We start from the raw sequence: 17,726 nt of genomic DNA, 5'->3' as shown, positions 1-17,726 counted from the left end.
GAGAACTTCAAGGGTTCTTTCAGTTATGTGACAGTTCCGCCTTGCGAGATGACTTGAACCTAACTCTGAGTCACTGGGCGCGCACACCCACCACCACCACTCTTCCACCAGCTGGATCTACATCATGTGAAGCTGATAAGTTAAGTGTCACTGAAACTTCCAGATCAATCATTAACAGCTCTCACAGCAGTGCTGTGCAATTCTGGAAGGGCTGGGAGGTCCTAGCCCTTGTTTCTGCTAGGAGTTGCTCCAGGGCTAAGTGCTTTTCCTGGAGCTCTCCTTATCTCTAAAGAGCAGCTCTTAAAAATTCGCCAGCCTCCTGTGCTTAGAACACAGTTTGAGACACTGATGATGGAAGAGTCCATGACTCAACAGCCTCACAATCTCCACAGTAAAGAGCATTTCATTTTCACAAAGGAATGCTTCTCTCCTGAAGCAGCATTTCTTCTAAGCTCTGAGCCCAGGTGCTGACCGCCTTCATGGGGCAAAATACACCCTATTGATCACCTCCCCAGGGCTCCAAGTACAAGCTGCCATTCTGAGGCACCAAACTGATTTGGATATCTAGTGACACCCCTCCTGGAAAGGTCCCCAAAACTGTGCTAGTGACTAGAGTGTTCCCCTTTCATTTCTGTCGGGAGCGGGAGGGGTGTAGAAGTGTAACTGACACTCTGGTTTTCATTAACCTCCCAGGATTGGTGAGGGCTGGACCACCTCCCAGGGCTCCAGGAGGTCCCCCAGGTCCCCCCGAATATGCTCTCCTTTTCAGAGCACATAGCTCGCTGTATTAGAATTGATTGTCCTCTCTCTCCTAGACTCAGAAGTGTGAGTTAAGGGAATAAAATAATGATCCGGAGTATGGAAGACCAAATAAGTTGGAGGAGTCACATCTACCAGGGCAGTTGGTATGAAGGGAGGGCCGGGGGAGGCTGGGGATGGAGCTGAGGTCAGCCAGGGCCTTCTCTGCAAGAGAAGAGGGAGAGGGAAATGGCGCTTCCCTCTGGCTTTAGTGGAGATGATCAACCTGAGGGGGAGGAGGAGAAGATATGAGGTGGCTGGACCCAGCAGAGGTTGCCTGAGAGCAGGGACCATGGCTGATTCATCCCCTCCACCGAGGACCTGGCACGACCCCTCCCTGCAGCAGGCACGAGATAAATTCTTGCTTTATGAATGAGTCCCTTGCGCCTCACGAGTGGCTCGTCTCAGGGGTCCCCTCTGCGGCTTTCACCTCTCTCCCCAGCTGGTCCCCCCTTTCCCTCCACCAGGCCACCATCCCATGATCCTCTTCACTATGTACTCCCCTCCACCCCGCCCCCCAAAGGCCCATGAGAAGCAAACTCGTCTTTGATTTTCATCCTTCACCTCTTAACTTCCATGACCCCCCTCACCAATCTAACAGGCACCTCTACCTCTACTGCCGCTGCCAAGCACTGCGGGGCCTCTTGATCCCCTCCGTGCTTTTCATAACCCCACTTTTGTGATCTGCGCCTTATGAATGAGGAAACTCAGGCTCAGAGAGGTTAAGTGGCTCACCCAAGGTCACACGAGCATTGAGTCCTGCAGTTAAGATTTTAACTTGGCTCAGCCTGGCTCTAACAAAATGCTCTTCCGATGCCCCGCTCTCTCTCCTGGGGAAGCTGAACCTTCCTCTACTCAGCACAACTAAATGAGAGAGAAGGGAGGTTCTGCTTGTCCTTAACTCAGGACTCACTCCTCTCTTCCCCAGCCCCAGGGGATTACTGGTCCAAAAAGTGAGGCAACTTGATCAGAAAGAGTCAGTCTGAAGACCAACTAAATTCCTTAGGGGTTATCAGCAGAGGCGCCAGACAGAATTAAATCCAATCAAAAATCAGACCAATGTACTGAACTACTGTCGTTTCCAATAGCCCAGGAGTTGCAAACTCAAAATTGGAACGGGAGACACCCAGACAGTGGAATGAGTGGAGTGGGCCACAGTCAGACAAAAGGGAGAAGTGGGGACTGTGGCAAGCTGGCAAGCACGCGCCCTGGATGGAAGAAGCAGCTGCTGCTCAGCTCTAGCGGATGGTGGCCTTGCTGGGATTTCTTCTTTTAAAGAAAATGGAGAAATTTAAATTTTCATGAGATACCTTCCAACTCTTAAATGTCAGCCAAAAAAAAAAATTGTTTTTCAATACCCAAAGAGGGAGCTAAAAACACATCTGAAGGCCAGACCCAGGCTGCGGGCAAACAACTCCCCACCTCTACAATAACCAAATCCGTCATGCAGATTTCAACAGCGGTTGCTGGGTCCCTCTAGGGTCTCCTGGGATGCAAGCCAAGTAACAGAGTCTTGCTTCTAAAGGGCCCCTCATGAGCAGATGCTGTGGACTTACGTTTCAAAATCCGACAAACTCTGGTCTTCGGATGTTTGACTCAAATCTCCAGGCACCTGCCATAGGGAGAGGGGGAAGGGGAGAGAGAAAATGCATCATGGTTACCATGGTTTGCATAAGCACAGGAAATTCTGCTTCTCAATGACCCCTGAGCATTTCCTGTGCAGAATGAGGTGAAGAAGCAGTTACTGGAAAACAATAAGAGATTTTATGGAAGGATGGTTAAAGACGGAGTTACAGTAATAAAAATATGCCACCATGAAAGACCTCAATTACTTTCACAGAAAAAAAGCACTGTTAATCCTACTGAGATCATCATGGGTGTGTAAAAGTATGTAATTTTGGAGCTACAGAGGCCTAACTAGGAGCTGAGAGGCAAGGTATCAAATGTGCAAAGGCAAAAATATGCATCATCACGCACAGACACACGTGGTGTGTAAACACAAAGGGAAATGTCTGTCCCCCAAATGGCTCTATCCTTTCCCCTCACATGTGTGAGCAATTTAAGGCAGCCGAACATGACTTCCTCTTCTGACTCAGAAGGGCCCCATGAGAAGAGGATTGGGTGCAAGAAACTATAACGCCTGGTGGGATGGCAATTCTCATCCAGAGCAGACAGCGAATGGCCAGCACTTGTAGATGCTCAATAAATCGTGATGTTATCGGACCCTGGGAATGAGCTTCCTTTTGTAATAGGATCGAATTTGAACTGGAGAGAACTTAAGACTGTGGATCAAAACTAAGAAGAACCAAGAGGGATAGAGAAGGGTGCGGGGTGACGAGGGAAAGTTTCACACTGTGCACCTGTCGGGGCATTCTCCTTATCCTCAATCTTCATCAATCGTGATAAGGATCCGGGGGTGGGTAATGCTTCCTGCCCCCCAGATGAGGGAACTGAGGATCACAGAGGCTGAACTTGTCCAAGGCCACACATGCAGGAAAGGGATACGAATCCACGTCTGTCCAGGCTTTTCTGCAACAAACCGTTAGCAAACAGAGGAAAAGCCGGCTCAAAGGTGATAGGAGAAGGTGAGAGTTGGCAAAGTCTTGCCTGAACAGAGGATAAGAAGACACTAGAAGGTAGTCCTTAGAGAAACAGCAGGCTCCTTTTGGAGGCAGGAGGACACAGTGGTTATGCAGCCTGGGCTCTGGGACCACACGGCTCAGGATCCAATCCCGAGCTCCTGCATGGCCGCGAGCAAGTCACTTGACTTCTCTGCATCACACTGTCCTTGTCTGTAAAATGGGTATGTATAATACTAATACGCACAGGGTTGTTCTGAGAACAAGAGGAGTTGATACGTGTAGAGCATGTGGAACAGTGCCAGGCAGGTAGAAGGGTCTCCTTGAGTGACCTGTGCGCTATAATAATATGACAACTATTGAGAAGCTGTCTGTTATCCTTGACACCATACAAGAATCTGCCCACCACCTGGGGTTGTCTCACCCCATACATGGCAGCCCTGAGGGAGAATGGCCCAAGCTGAGCCCTTTCCAGGTCCCTGGAACTAAGAAATTCAATTGGGCTCCGGGCTGCAGGCTTTGTTAAGGAGCTGCTGTTGAGAGATTCTTTCAAGCCCAACAAGGAGAAACCCGCCTAACCGCTTGAGAGAACATCAGTTTCAAAAGATCAGGAACTCCCTGGGCTGGGGGTCGGGGTGGCCCTGCTGTTAGAGGGACTGTTATTTTCCTCTGGGCGGCTGTGGTGAGAGCTGGTACAACCTATCAGGGGAAGCCACGAGGCTGTGTGTACTGAGATCCCTAAAGACACCTACATCCTTTGACCCAGAAATCACAGTCCTCTGCTATCCAGAGGAAACAAAGACGCCAACCAAAAGGATCTAAAGGTCCAACTAGAGAGGAATGATTCAAGAAATTATGACATGTCCGTATGAGATGCCTGGTTTAAAAAGAAACGAGTTACACACACACTCATGAAGGTATGAGCACAAAAATAATTCTGGAAAAGGATCTAAGAAAATAACAGTGGCTATCGTTGATAATAGATAATGAGTGGGACTGGGGAGAGAAATGATACTTATTTTTCATTTGCTATCTTTCTGGAAGATTAAAAAAATTTATCTTTTGAGTGAATTGCTTTAAAAGAATTTAAATGTGCTTTCGAAGAATGAGATAGCATTCCACGTGCAGTTATGAAAACACCTCCAAGATGGATCACCACGTGAAAGCAAAAGTAGGGTACGGACAGTGGGTCTAATACACCACCTTGGGTGAGAAAACAGAGAATGAAAAATATCAGGTTGTATTTGTTTGTTTTTGCATCAAGAAGGTAGAGAAGTGAAGTTCAAGGCACCGATCAAAGGGGCACCAGCCTGCGGGCGCCAGGGGCGGGGGTGGGGCCCAGGCAGCTGGGGTGGGAGGAGGCTATTTAGTCAACACTCTTTTGTATAGCTCGAGTTTCGAAATAATCTAATACTAACAATTAAAAATGTAAACTAGAATGCATTATCCCACCAAAAGAGTGCTTCTGATAAATTTCTAATGGCATAGAAAAAAAAGCTCCTGGTCTCTGTTTAATAAAAAGCCGCTATGGGGAATTCCCCGGTGGTCCAGTGGTTAGGGCTCAGCGCTTTCACTGCCGAGGGCCTGGGTTCAATCCCTGGTTGGGAAACTAGGATCCTGCAAGCCACAGGGCACGACCAAAAAAAAAATTTAAAAAGAAAAAAAAAGCTGCTACAGACTGCAAATGCCTAGTGCGAGTCCTGAATACAACTCATAATGACTGTGGATCAATATTAGCATGAAAGAGATCCGAAAGACAGTGGGGCATCAGATACGAGAGAGGGCAGTCAGACGGATTTGTAGCATGGATCTGAACTTCCCTGTACTTTCTACAATTAAGATGCATTAATCGTGTAAATACTAACAGATACATATTATACTGTATACATACACATACATAATATATCCCTACATTAATTCTATACATAATATATTCAGTGTGTATCGCATTACTGCGTAAAGTGAATAAGACAGTCTTTCCAATCCTCCCCCGCAGGATGGGAGAGGCTGTGCCCTCAGGTCCTCTATTCATGGGGGATGAACGAGGGCTAAGGCTCGCTCTGAAGCGCCCCCTTCCAAACACCAGTCTCCCCTCAGCGCTTCCACGTGGAACCCAGGGCCTTCTCTGGCGGGGCTGCAGGGTGGCTTTCCACCTCTCTTCTCTGAGCTTTCCCTCAGCACCTGAGCCTGGGGAGGGTTCTCTGGCACAACGTGAGGATCAGGTAAGCAGATCGGAGGAAGGACCCACAGACTGTGAAGGCACGAGCGGCATCATTACACTGCTTTTAAACGCAGGCTCTTCTCAAACGGGATGTGAACAGAGCTTGGACCCGGGGAACCTCATTCCCGAGAAGCAAGGTTCTGACTGTCTGCCCCACCAGGCTGAGGGGAAGGGTGACCAGAAGCAAAAGGTGAGGTTTTTAAGGACAGATGTCACTCTACAATGATATGAACAAAGAGCTTCTGAAAACAATCCATTTTTAAAAGAAAGTTTCTTCCTGACAGATAAATTTCCCTTCAGGGATGCTTATTTGTAGGGGGACCCTCTTGGACAATGGATGTTAAATATCTGGGAGTTGTTAAATCCTCCCAACTCAGGAGTTTTTCTTCTTTTTTCAAAAAATTTTTCCTTTTTAAAAAAATTTTTTTCTTTTTAAAATTTAATTTTTATTTATTTTTATTTTTGGCTGCATTGGGTCTTTGGTGCTGTGTGCGGGCTTTTCTCTAGTTGCAGCGAGCAGGGGCTACTCTTCGTTGTGGTGCACAGGCTTCTCATTGCAGTGGCTTCTCTTGTTGCAGAGCACAGGTTCTAGGTACATGGGCTTCAGTAGTTGTGGCACGTGGGCTCAGCAGTTGTGGCTCACAGGCTCTAGAGCGCAGGCTCAGTAGTTGTGGCTCACGGGCTTAACTGCTCTGCGGCATGTGGTATCTTTCTGGACGAGGGCTCAAACCCGTTTCCCTTGCCCTGGTAGGCAGATTCTTAACCACTGTGCCACCCGGGAAGCCCCCAGGAGTTTTTCTTCTGATTACTGGCATTATTGGCATCAGCAAGCCAGGAGACATTTATGTGTCCACCTGAGTTCAGGGAGGCTGGCTGGAAAAAGAGTCCATGAACTTTCTGACCTCGGTGCAATAGATCTTAAAAATCAGGCCAGGCTCTACAGCAACTGCAGTATGATAATTGATGGCCAAACTTATTAAACATCTTAACATGCTCTCTTTTCATTCTGTCTACCCAGACTGGAGCTAGATAGCATCTGGGGTTTACAGTAAGCATCCAGAAAGCTGATTTGACTTCATATTCTGGCAGTGAAAGACTTGTGGGGTAGAGATTTTGTAAGAAAAATCAACTGGCCACAAACATCTCTCGTGCCTTCCTGAAGCCCTGGGGAGCCCTGGAGGACACATCTCTGCAATGGAGCCTTCTTTCTGATTCCCTCCAACATGGAGCACAAGTAAGTGTGGTTGTCCTCATTTGCTTCTCCCTGGCCCTGCAGAGAAGGAGGCTCGTCATCTGGCCTGCAGTCTGGGGGTTCGGGGGTCAGTATGTGAGTGCAGAGAAAGGCAGAGCCCATGGCTGGAGAAACAGAGCAGCCAGGATTTCTGGGTCTTTCTGTAGCAAACACCCCAGGCGCTGCATACACAAGGATGTGGAGGGACAGGCGAGACCCACAATCAGAATCCTTTTCCATCTCTGGGTACACAAGTCAGCCTCCACTGATCATGAAAGAAGTCACATGGCTCTCTGAAGGTCCTGCTAGAAAGCAACAAAGATGGAGGGCAGAGGGGGTCAATGTGCGTTGAACATCTACTATGCACGCCAATGTATTCGCACATTATTGATCCTCAAATAAACACTGTGAAGGATGTATTATCGCAGGTCATGCTTCCCTCCCTTCTTCCCCCAGCCTCTTTGCATGGCTGGCTCTTTTCACATCTTTTCAGATTCAGCTAAAAGATGACGTCCTATGAGATACCTTCCTTGATCACCAGAAATATGCAGATTCCACACTGCCACCCTCTACCATTCCCGGTGCTCAGGCTGCAATTACTCCACACCCTGTGTTGGTCCCTCCCTGCGAGCCTGGGGACAGCAGCTTGCACGAAAGGTCATTCACACAGGCCCTGGCATGTTGTGGGCACTGACTGAGCACTTGTGACTGAGCAAACAAGTGAATGATGAGGGAAGCTCCATTTCCACGCAAGTGTCAATCAAGTTTTAAACTGCTCTGGAGCAAATTCGAAATCATCATGCATGAGAAGGATGAGTTAGTTTGGAGATAAGTGGAACCAAAGGAAGAGAACCATATTCCTTGTCTTCTAATTACAGGGCTCTCGGATTCACTGCTCAAAGGACAAGGCAAAAAGGCAGACAATACAGGACAGCAAATCTTTGTCCCAATCATGAAAAAAACACCCATAATTTATGTTTTCCAGTCACTTTCTCACACATCCCTCTTTTCACATAGCCTTCCCTTCAGCAATTAGCTCTCACTTTGCACTGCCAGAAACGACAACTACTTCCCATCCCATCAACACCTTGCTTTCTCTTCTCACTTTTTAAGAAGGAACAACATGTGAAATGCACGGCTCTCTCTCCAGCTTGGTCGCTGGGCCAGAGGACAAACAGGCTCAGGGCTGCTGCTTTGAACACAAAGCAGGCCTGGGCTTTCCTCCTCTCAGGGAGGCTGCTGCCAGGTCTGGACCACTTTCAGGGCTGTGCGTTATCTGTTAATTTGTTCTTTGTTTTACAAATATACAATTAGAGGCATCAGCTGAGGCCCGAGACTCTCTACTGGGAGTAAAGAACTGGCAAGTAAGAGCTTTAAAGAGTATTTCATCCAATCCTCTGAGTAGCCCTGGAAGCTTGCATGAAGGCAGGCTAGCACACTTCCTGTGAATTCGTTTTTGATGTGTCTGTTTTTCCCAAAAAGACTCTGAGGGTCTCGGGAACAATATTCTCAGAGCCCCAGATGGTCTCAGGCACATACTGATTGCTCAGAGCATGTTCCCCATGGATGGATAGATGTACAGATGAACAGACAGACAGATGGGGGACGGGATGGTTGGAGGAGGGCAGGGATGAGAAGGGAGGGGGCGTGAGAAAATTATCTAATTTACTAAGAATGGACATCTAGTTTCTTTCCAAGCAATTAAGATGCATGGACAACATACGTACAAAGGGCTTGCTAACTGGCAGTTACTCTCATTTTTCAGGGAAAGAGTTCAAGGATGTTGGACAGAACAGAACAGGCGTTTGGGGCCCAGCAGTCCCCACGCACGAGTGAAGGGCCAGCTGCTCCACCACAGATGCACACACCGTTACTCACACTTAGTCTGCAAATCCGTACTAGGTTCCTCTTATGGGCCAGACGCTCTGGGTACCAGAGAGGCAGCAGGGAGCAGGGGAGATGAAGGCTGGGGGCCCATGGAGCACACAATCCATCCAGGGAGACAGTCTAGAAATAACTGATAGCACAATTACAGTGTGAAAAGTCCATGGAGAAGAATCAAGATAACTAAGGTGTCTGGGAAGGCGATTGGGGCAAGAGGTTTGGAGGGACCGGCGCTGGAGCTGAGGCCTGAGGGAGGACGGCGTGGCTCTGGTCTTTGCTCAGCTAGAGGGAAGCCTCCAAAAGGATTTAAGCAAGGGAGAGACTGGGCAAGTCCCCGTTTGAAAAGTCACTCTGGGCAGCAGGCAAGAGGGAACAGCCAGGAGGCTGCTGAGCGAACGTGCACACCCAGACACACACACACACTCTTACGCACAAACACACATCCACACGCACGTGCACACACACCCCCATACACGCACACACCCATGCAGATGCCATCTCAACTTGGCACACCAGATAATTTGCCAACGTCTGCCCATTGCCTTTTCAGCATCAGATTTTTTTAAGCCTCACCTGTAAAGAAAGTACAAATCCACAAATGTCTCCAGTTTCTCTAGGCTTAATTACTAATAGAAAGCTATTCTTCAGTTATGAAGTCTCAGCCAATCTCTAGCGAAAGACTTAGGCTTCTTAAGAAGGAGCTGAGAGCATTCGACTCATCTAAACCCTCTCCTGCTACACATGAGGACACCCAGGGCTGAGGAGTGGCTGGGTGCCCACCCCCTACAGGTTTTTCTGGCCCCGCACCACAGCGGGGGTCATGCCTGCTTCTGACAGATCTCCAAAGTTTCTAGTAGGTGCTGCAAGGGCTTAGTGGCCAGAGCCTCCCCTCCCCCAATGCCCTTCTTCAGCAAGAGCAGCTTCTAGGGACTTCCCCGGCTGCCCAGTGGTTAAGACTCTGCACTTCCACTGCTGGGGGCGCAGGCTCGATCCCTGGCTGGGGAACTAAGATGCTGCACGCCATGCAGCCAAAAAACAAAAAAGAGCAGCTTCTATTATACTTTGACCCATTTCCCATATCGAGTTTCCAAGGCAGAGCTCCTTTTAAAGAAAAGGGTACACAAGCATGATTTACTTAAGAAGAAAGAAGTTTAGAAAACACTCAACAAACTGCATCATTTCACCTTTAACTCCCATTGAACAGCCAGAGAAATGGAGGCACAGAGCAACCAGAAGATGCCACGGAGAAGCAGAGTTGTGCAAACACTAGAATCCAAAACTGCTCTCACTAGGATTGCAGTGTAAGTGGAGAGTGAATGTAGGATTTCCTTATATACACAGCAAACACAACTGAAACTGTCACTTAGAAATTAGCCAGGGACCACCAAGCAGCACTTAACAGCATTAAGATGTATCAAGGAGGTTTAAGCGGCAGGTCTGCGGAGCTCATTACTGCAGACAGGAGCGGATCTGAGTCTATCTGGTGATGCGATGGAGACACTAGGCTGCAAGGACAACAGAAGGCCCCCTCCAGGCCTGTTACCCCAGATGCTGTCTTCCTGCAAACAGAACAGCCCTCATGAGCTTGCACAGGCAGGTGTGCTGCTGGGGGAAACCCTCCAGGGCAGAGGGGGGACTTGTCCATTTTTACATTTCTGGTCCCCAAACCCAGTACCTCCCCAGAATCAAAATCAACAGTTGGCAAACTATGGCCCACAGGCCAGCCTGCGTTTGTAAATAAATTTTCATTGGAACACAGTGACGCTGGTATGACGTGTGTATCACCTATGGCTGCTGTCACACTCTATCCCCAAAGTTCAGTCTGTGTGACAGAGATAGTACAACCCACAGCACCTAAAATATTTACTCTCTGGGCATTTACGGAAAAAGTTGGCCAACTTCTGCTGTCGTTGATGGCTGAACAGATGTAGAAAAATCAGCAGTAATTTCAAGGAAACACTTCCTTCTTCTCAGTGGGGAGGAACAAATGTTTGAGCTCCACAGCTTCGTGAAATGACTTTCAGTACTTGAGAGTAAAGAGAGGCCCCAGATCTGGATGGAGGGAGAGGGATAAGAAATGACATTTAAGGATCCAGGCCCTTATTTACATTCATTTACATCATCCTCACAGCAACCTTTTAACATGAGGATTTCGTGTCCCATGTTCTACAAGAGGCTCAGAGAGGCTCTGCGATGTGCCCATGCACACAGCAAGAATTCAAACCCACGTGTGACTGAAATCGGAGTTGTGCTCTTTTTACTACACCTGCCGCCTCCCCGCAAAGAAACAAGGGTGCAAAACGAGAATCCAGGCTAATCCCTGAAGGAAGGAATCCGTTCCTTGTAACGGGAAATGAAGACACTCGGGCAGCCAGAGCATGTATACACCTGGGCTCCCTGCGGCTACTGACACGTCTGGACTGTATTTCTGCCATTACAAGTGTGATGATTACATAAGCAGATGAGCAGGCACTGCTGACTTGCAGATAAAAGCAAAATGACTCTGGAATGTTTCCTCCTAGGGTTCTTTCTGGTGATTTAATTTCTACCCCTTCCAAATAAGAGAGGCACACCCTAGAGGCTGCTTCAGGTGCGTGAGGTGGGTTGGAGGGGTGAGTTTCTCAGGAAGTTCTTTAGTGAATCCCTTTGGCTGCCCAGGTCCTCGGGAAACACTCAGGGAGGGTCTGGTGTCTAAAGGTCAGGAAGACCTGGGCTTTGCCAGTTACTAACCGTGAAACCTATGCCCCAGTTTCCTCTTCTGTAAGGCAGGGCCAGCACTCACCCACCCCAACCTCTGCAGCGTCCTGTTTATAAGCTGCCCAGCAGGCTGCCTGTGCGGTTACAGTACATTGTCCTCAGCTGCCATTTCTTACCTTCCCTGTCACCTCCCTGCGGGAAGAGGACAAAACAAGAAGGGGAACTCGGGCCAGCTCCAGACTTTAGCAATCTTGCCTTCAGCTCGGGTGGTTTTTTTTTAAAATCAGAGCCCATTTCCCACTACTGAGAATTCACCATGTCTCCTGATCTGTCTCCGGGGCAGTACAGGGCCTCCCACCACCTGCGCCGAGCAGAGCAGCACCGGCCCCAGCAGCAAGAGCGTGCACTCGAGCAGGCTGTCTGCGTCCTCCTCAGCCCAGCATTTCTAGCCCCATCCAGCTGTGCCACAAGGAGCAAAGAGAACTGATGTAGTCCAGTGTCCCTCCCAGTCGGTGCTAAGGCACTGAAAACTGAACGGCCAACTTGGTTTCTTCAGGTCAGCAACAGAAACCTAGATGCTACTCTTTTATTGGATCTGTCCACTCTGCTGGAACAGAAAGCTTCCTGTTTTATTTCTGACCCTTCAACTCCCCTCAATATTATTAAGACTGAGCTTGTATTTCCACATGTCTGTGAATATGGCCCAGGCTGAAACCGCACCTGTGAGTTCTCCCTTCCCTGTACTTTCAAGATTTTGATTCTTTTGGTAAGCAAACCACTTTTTTTGACTGACGTTTTGCCAAGAGGCCCAGCGTTAGCGGCAGTGCCCTGGCTGCTCTGCAGGGCATCACCCTGGAGGCCGCGGGTTGGGGGACGCGGTGGAGAGCAGAGCAGAGAGAGCGCAGGGCACGGACGCCAGAGCCCAGCGCCTGGGGGCCCTCTTTCCAGTGCTGTGAGCCTGGCAAGTGGCTCGACCTCTCTGCCTCTATTTCCTTCTCTGTAGAATAAATACAGCAATTCCACCTCCCTCGCAGGGTTGTCCTGACAAAGGAGTGAGACAGTTTATGTCAAGTGCAGGCAAGAGTGTCCGGGAGCCGGGGCTCCAAGTGCAGCCATGGCTGCATCACCCAGAGCAGCCCAGCACACGAAGGCCCAGCGGGAGTCCTCGCAAGGCCAAGTACACTGGGCTGGGCGTGGAGGCGGATCTTACGCTTCTAGAAGGTCTGAGCGCCTCTCACTCAGCACACCCACAGCGGCTCAGGGCCTGGCAAGGCTTGGGTCTGGGCTGCTGGGTCTCCCGTCAGTCCTGGAGAACACGGTCCATCTGGCTGCCTCACTTCCCAGCACAATGGATACCATCTGTGTCCTCTACATGAGAAAACCCAGAAAGGTGACTTTGAAAAGTCACCCAGAGGCATCTCATCTTGTCTTTTTTGTCCATGTAGACCTATTATCACCATTTGTCAACACGGCAGTCAGCCAAAGCACATGGCTTTTCCTTCGTTTGCATGTTTGCTCCTGAAGTTTGCGGCAGCTGGAGACCATGCTGGGAGGGGACCACAGGCCACTGGGCACAGCTCCCATGCATGTCACTCAGCAGGGAGAGGGGTTGCTGGGGCCAAGCTGGGTGAGAGTCCAGGGCTCTGCCCTCCTCCCACCCACCCCAGCCCCTGTGTCCTCTTCTCAGAGGCCTGGAGCCCCGTGGGACACAGCTTGAAACCCATCACCCTGGAGAAAACCTCCAGTTCCCTGAGGAGGACAATCCCCAAGCACAACCTCCAGGAGCTCTGGATTCACTCCTGCCACCGGCCATGTCCACTCCAGGTTCCTTCCTCACCCAATTCCCCAGACTTGTGCCTTTCAAGGTTGGCATCTTTCAAACCCTACAAGGCTGAGGTGCCTCCACTCAGCAAAGCCTTCAGAACCTGACGTTCCTCTTTTACAAAAAGAGCTGAAGGCTGCCCCGTGGTGTCCTCACGGCACTTTGTATGTGCGGCTGTTACGGCCCCTCCCACGTGCATGGAGATCACTGGTTTACTCCCTACTTCCCTAGACACCTGCAAGCTGACCGGGCAGGCTGTGCTTTCACCCACCTCAGACACCCAGGACCTATCATGGGGCCTGGCAACAGGGTAATAATCCGTGATGACATCTATCTTTCTATCCTAACAGAAAGGTCTGGAAGGATAAGCACCAAACTCATCAGGATGGTGGTCTCTGGGGACGGGAATGGAACTGAGGGTGCTTGACAAAGAGATTTTAACATAATGTCTGAATATTTACATTCAGAATGTATTCATGTAATACATGTGCCTTCCAAAACATTTTTTTAAAATAATAGCAGCTGTAGGGGCTTCCCAGGTGGCGCAGTGGTTGAGAGTCCGCCTGCCGATGCAGGGGACACGGGTTCGTGTCCCGGTCCAGGAAGATCCCACATGCTGCGGAGCAGCTGGGCCCGCGAGCCATGGCCGCTGAGCCTGCGCGTCCGGAGCCTGTGCTCCACAACGGGAGAGGCCGCAACAGTGAGAGGCCCGCGTACCGCAAAAAATAAAAATAATAATAAAAAAATAATAGCAGCTGTAATGACTTGAATGGTGGCCCCCCTGCAAGTGGTATGTCCATGCCTTAAGGCCCAGGACCAGTAAATGTGACTTTATTTGGAAAAGCAATTTTGCAGATGTAACTAGGTTAAAGATCTCGAGATGAGATCACCCTGGATTATCTGGGTGGGCCCTAAAACCCAAAGACAAGTGTCCTCAGAAGAGACACACAGAGAGAAGCAGGAGAAGGCCATGTGAAGACAGAGGCAGAGATTGGAATGAGGTGGCCACAAGCCAAGGAATGCTCAGGCCCGCGAGAAGCTAGAAGAGGCAGGAAGGCTCTTCCCCTGGAATCTCCAGATAACACCTGGCCCTGCCAGTGTTCACACTCTGATTTCAGACTTCTGGCCTCCACAACCGTGAGAGAATAAATGTGTGTTGTTTTAAGCCCCCAAACTTGTGGTGACTTGTTACATTTATTGATCTCGTGCTCGGTGCCAGGCCCTGGGTTATACATTTTAAATGCGTCATTACCCCGACGGGTTGATACTATTATCATCCTCGTTTTCTAGATGAGGAAACAGACACTCAGAGAGTTGACTTAACCTGCTCAAGGGCACAGGGCTGTAAGTGCCAGAGCCAGGAGTGGACTCAGGTGTGGCGTCGAGAGTCCACTCTGGGCTGTAACACGCAGTGAAAGAACACAGCTTTGGGATTCGACAGGTCTAGGCTTGCACGCTTACTGTGCCATCCCAACCGAGGCCCCCGACCTCTTCCAGCCTCACTCTCCTAAGGTATAAAGCAGGCAAGTAATACTCCCCTGCTAGGCTTATTATGCATTAAGTGAAATAATGCCAACAGAGTCTGCTGTACTGTATCCCAGGGCACAGAGAAGGCACTCAGCTACCATCTCCTGAAGCCATGAATAAGGTCGGGTCAGGGTGCTATTCACGGGCAGGGACGGTCATGTCAGAGGCCGGGGGTAGGAAACGGCTGGAAGACATGATCTTCCACGAGGAACGTGCTGACTACAGGTGCAAACTATTTCCCACATTCACTCACCCAACCCAATCCACTATGCTATCGGCTCTCGGAAACACCAGATGGGTGGGAGGATGGATGGATGAGTCCATCTATTCCACAGAACAGCTCGGGCAGTTGGTCAGCCTCAGGGGTTCTGCTGTGCGAGAGTAAAAGGTGATGGCATTGATGGCAGAGAGGGAGAAAGAATTCTTAAAGCTGAGCTCCTGTCCTCGAACACTAAAAAGGCCCATTCCTGAACCAGCGCCCAGACAAGTTGCTGTGTGATGTTCAGCGATGAACACCAGCAGTAACTCCAAAACAGCACCTTCCAGAAATACTCACATGTCAAAGTTAGCAGCCCTGCCACACACACACACCAGTGCCCCCCAACCAGTTAAACAATGGCCTCATCGTGGCCGGGCGGTCACCACTTGCTGCCGCTGCTCACTGAGGAAGCGGGTCACCAACACCCTCAGTTAGAGCCCCAGACCTCTCCCCGCAGAGATCAGACACGACAAGCAGTCCTGCCACGGAGAAATCTGTCTAATTTTCGATCTGTCTTTTATCAACAAGCAATAAATAATGAAGTTCTGCTCATCAAAGATGCCAGGGCCGGTGCAATTTAACATCTGTTTTATAATTACATCTCCCAAAGTGCGATGTGTCCCCAGTCCCCTTTGAAATTGATGACTTCCCAAGAAGATGTTTTTGGAACTGAGTCAAAGCAGCAAGAATACAGTCCTAGACCCACAGCCTGGTCCCTGCTCTGTTTCTAACATGCTGAGGGGCAGCAGGCAAGCCATTTCCCTGCTCCGAGCTTCCATTTCCTCCCCAAGGAAAGGAAAAGGCAGGATAAAGGGGTGGACTGTGGCTCTTTGCTGCCCGGCATCCACTCCCCTCCTGGGAAATCACCCCACCATGAGATTTGTGCGGAACAAACCCTACCCAGCCTTGATCCAAGGGTGAGCACCAAATAACACACATCAGTCAGCATATCCCGTCCTTGTGGCCACAGTGACTGGTTCAAGCTGGTTCAATCAGAGTGAAGCCTGGGGATTTTGCTGGCTATGGTGGACAGCCTCGTTCTTTCTCTTGATGATTACTGAGAAGATGGGACCACGGCTCATCCGGCTCTGAACTTTTCAGTTGCCTAATGTAACAGATTCCTTGTTCTGCTGATGCCACTTTGGCTTGGGTCCTCTGTTTCTGCCACTGAAAGCATCCTAACTGATACAGAAACGATCATCCCTTCCAGGTCTGGCATTCATTTTATTTTATTCCATGTTTTCCTAGGAAGGTCAAGCCCTCAAAAGAAAAACCCAAAGGAAAGCCTTCAATCCCTGCTGCCAAGGAGAGACTGGAGCTACTTCAGGACACAGACCATGTCAATCTTGTCTTTGATCTCCAGTTCAAAGCATAGTACGTGGAACTCGGGAAACTGAGAAATTCAACACACGTGGACTGAATGGATACATCAATCAGACGGAGGTCTGCAAACTGTGGGCCCCTAGATAAGCTCTACTTCTCTAATGAGCATCGCCATCAGAGCCACCATAACTACCACCAGTATCATGGTTCAGTGAGTGCTACCCAGGTGCCAGGCACCAAAAGCTCTGCAGAAATTATCTGACTGAGGTCCCATCACCACCCTAGGAGGCAAGTAAGCTGCCACCTCTGAAAGTCACCAGGGCCAGCCACAAATAACTCTGCTCCTTCTAGGTGCCTGGTAGGACTGCACGTCCTCACTCACCTGCAGTGACCTGTGTCCAGGGGACTTGCTTTGCCAATGAAATAAGAGAAAAGTGATGTGTCTCATATCCAGGTGGAAGATAGAGTGTGTGCTCGGCCACGCTGTTCTGTCCCCCTACCACAGCCTGGGTCTGGGTGTGAGAATGATGACAAGATGCGGCAGAGGGCCAGCAAACCGGTGAAGGACATGCAACATGGATGAGACAGAAACCATTGTTTTCTATAATGGCATTTTGGAGTTCTTTGTTACTGCAGCATAACCCAGCCCACCCTAATATACCACACCTCATTTTACAGACGGGAAAACTGAGGCTCAGAGAGGTGAAGGGCCTTGTGCCAAACCATGCTGTTACTGAAGCAGAGAGGCACGTGTAGGCCTGGAGAACACATACTTGGCCATTGCTGGTCAAGTTCTGAGGAGTTGTGATCCACCCCCACTCCGCAACCAGGTGACTTAGGGCTTTCACTGCCAGCCTTGCCCACACACTCTTGGTTGGAAACCCGGGCACTAGGAAAACAGAGGTGTTGATCCCTCTGTACCTCAGAAACCAAGAGTCCACCCTGAAACAGCAAAACTGACAAATACCAAGTTCCCCAAAGCCCAAGACATGTGAAAGTAGAGACATGTAAGAATATATACAATTCAGTATAATAATACAAAAAGCATGGAGGAGAGCGATGAAAGAAATAAAATAGAACCACTATGGAAGACCAGACCAGAGAATGTCAGTATGCAGAAAGTCCTGCCACAGAATTTCCAGATCATAAATTTCTATATAATCATTTCTCTATAATCAAAAAGTAGCAGTAATTTTGACTCAAATGCCTCTTGACCAAAGAGTGAAACAAAACTAGTTACAAGATTCACTGTGTCCACAAAACAAACAAACAAAAACAAACAGTGAATGCTGAGAGGAAGCACAGCTTCTCCTGGCGTTAGGACCTGCGAGAACGCCCTCCCATGGGTGCCCCTCAAGGTGACAGGGATGTGAATTAGTGGGTGT

General features: G+C 49.4%; 1 protein-coding gene across 8 annotated transcripts in view; it reads right to left on the bottom strand.

Moving 5' to 3' along the window:
* The window catches only part of SNX29 (sorting nexin 29), a 550,106-nt gene that overhangs the window by 175,875 nt on the left and 356,505 nt on the right, over positions 1 to 17,726 (bottom strand). For all 8 annotated transcript variants that reach the window (XR_004345666.1, XR_004345669.1, XR_004345667.1 and 5 more), the window contains one exon: positions 2,355 to 2,410. Coding sequence is in view for 5 of the 8 variants with exons in the window: in XM_032604205.1 (XP_032460096.1) it covers positions 2,355 to 2,410 (56 nt within the window). In the remaining 3 variants the exon portion in view is untranslated. The remainder of the gene's footprint in view (positions 1 to 2,354; positions 2,411 to 17,726) is intronic.

Source organism: Phocoena sinus, chromosome 15, assembly GCF_008692025.1.
Source record: "Phocoena sinus isolate mPhoSin1 chromosome 15, mPhoSin1.pri, whole genome shotgun sequence".
Lineage (NCBI taxonomy): Eukaryota > Metazoa > Chordata > Mammalia > Artiodactyla > Phocoenidae > Phocoena > Phocoena sinus.
This window is presented reverse-complemented; position numbering and strand designations above follow the sequence as displayed.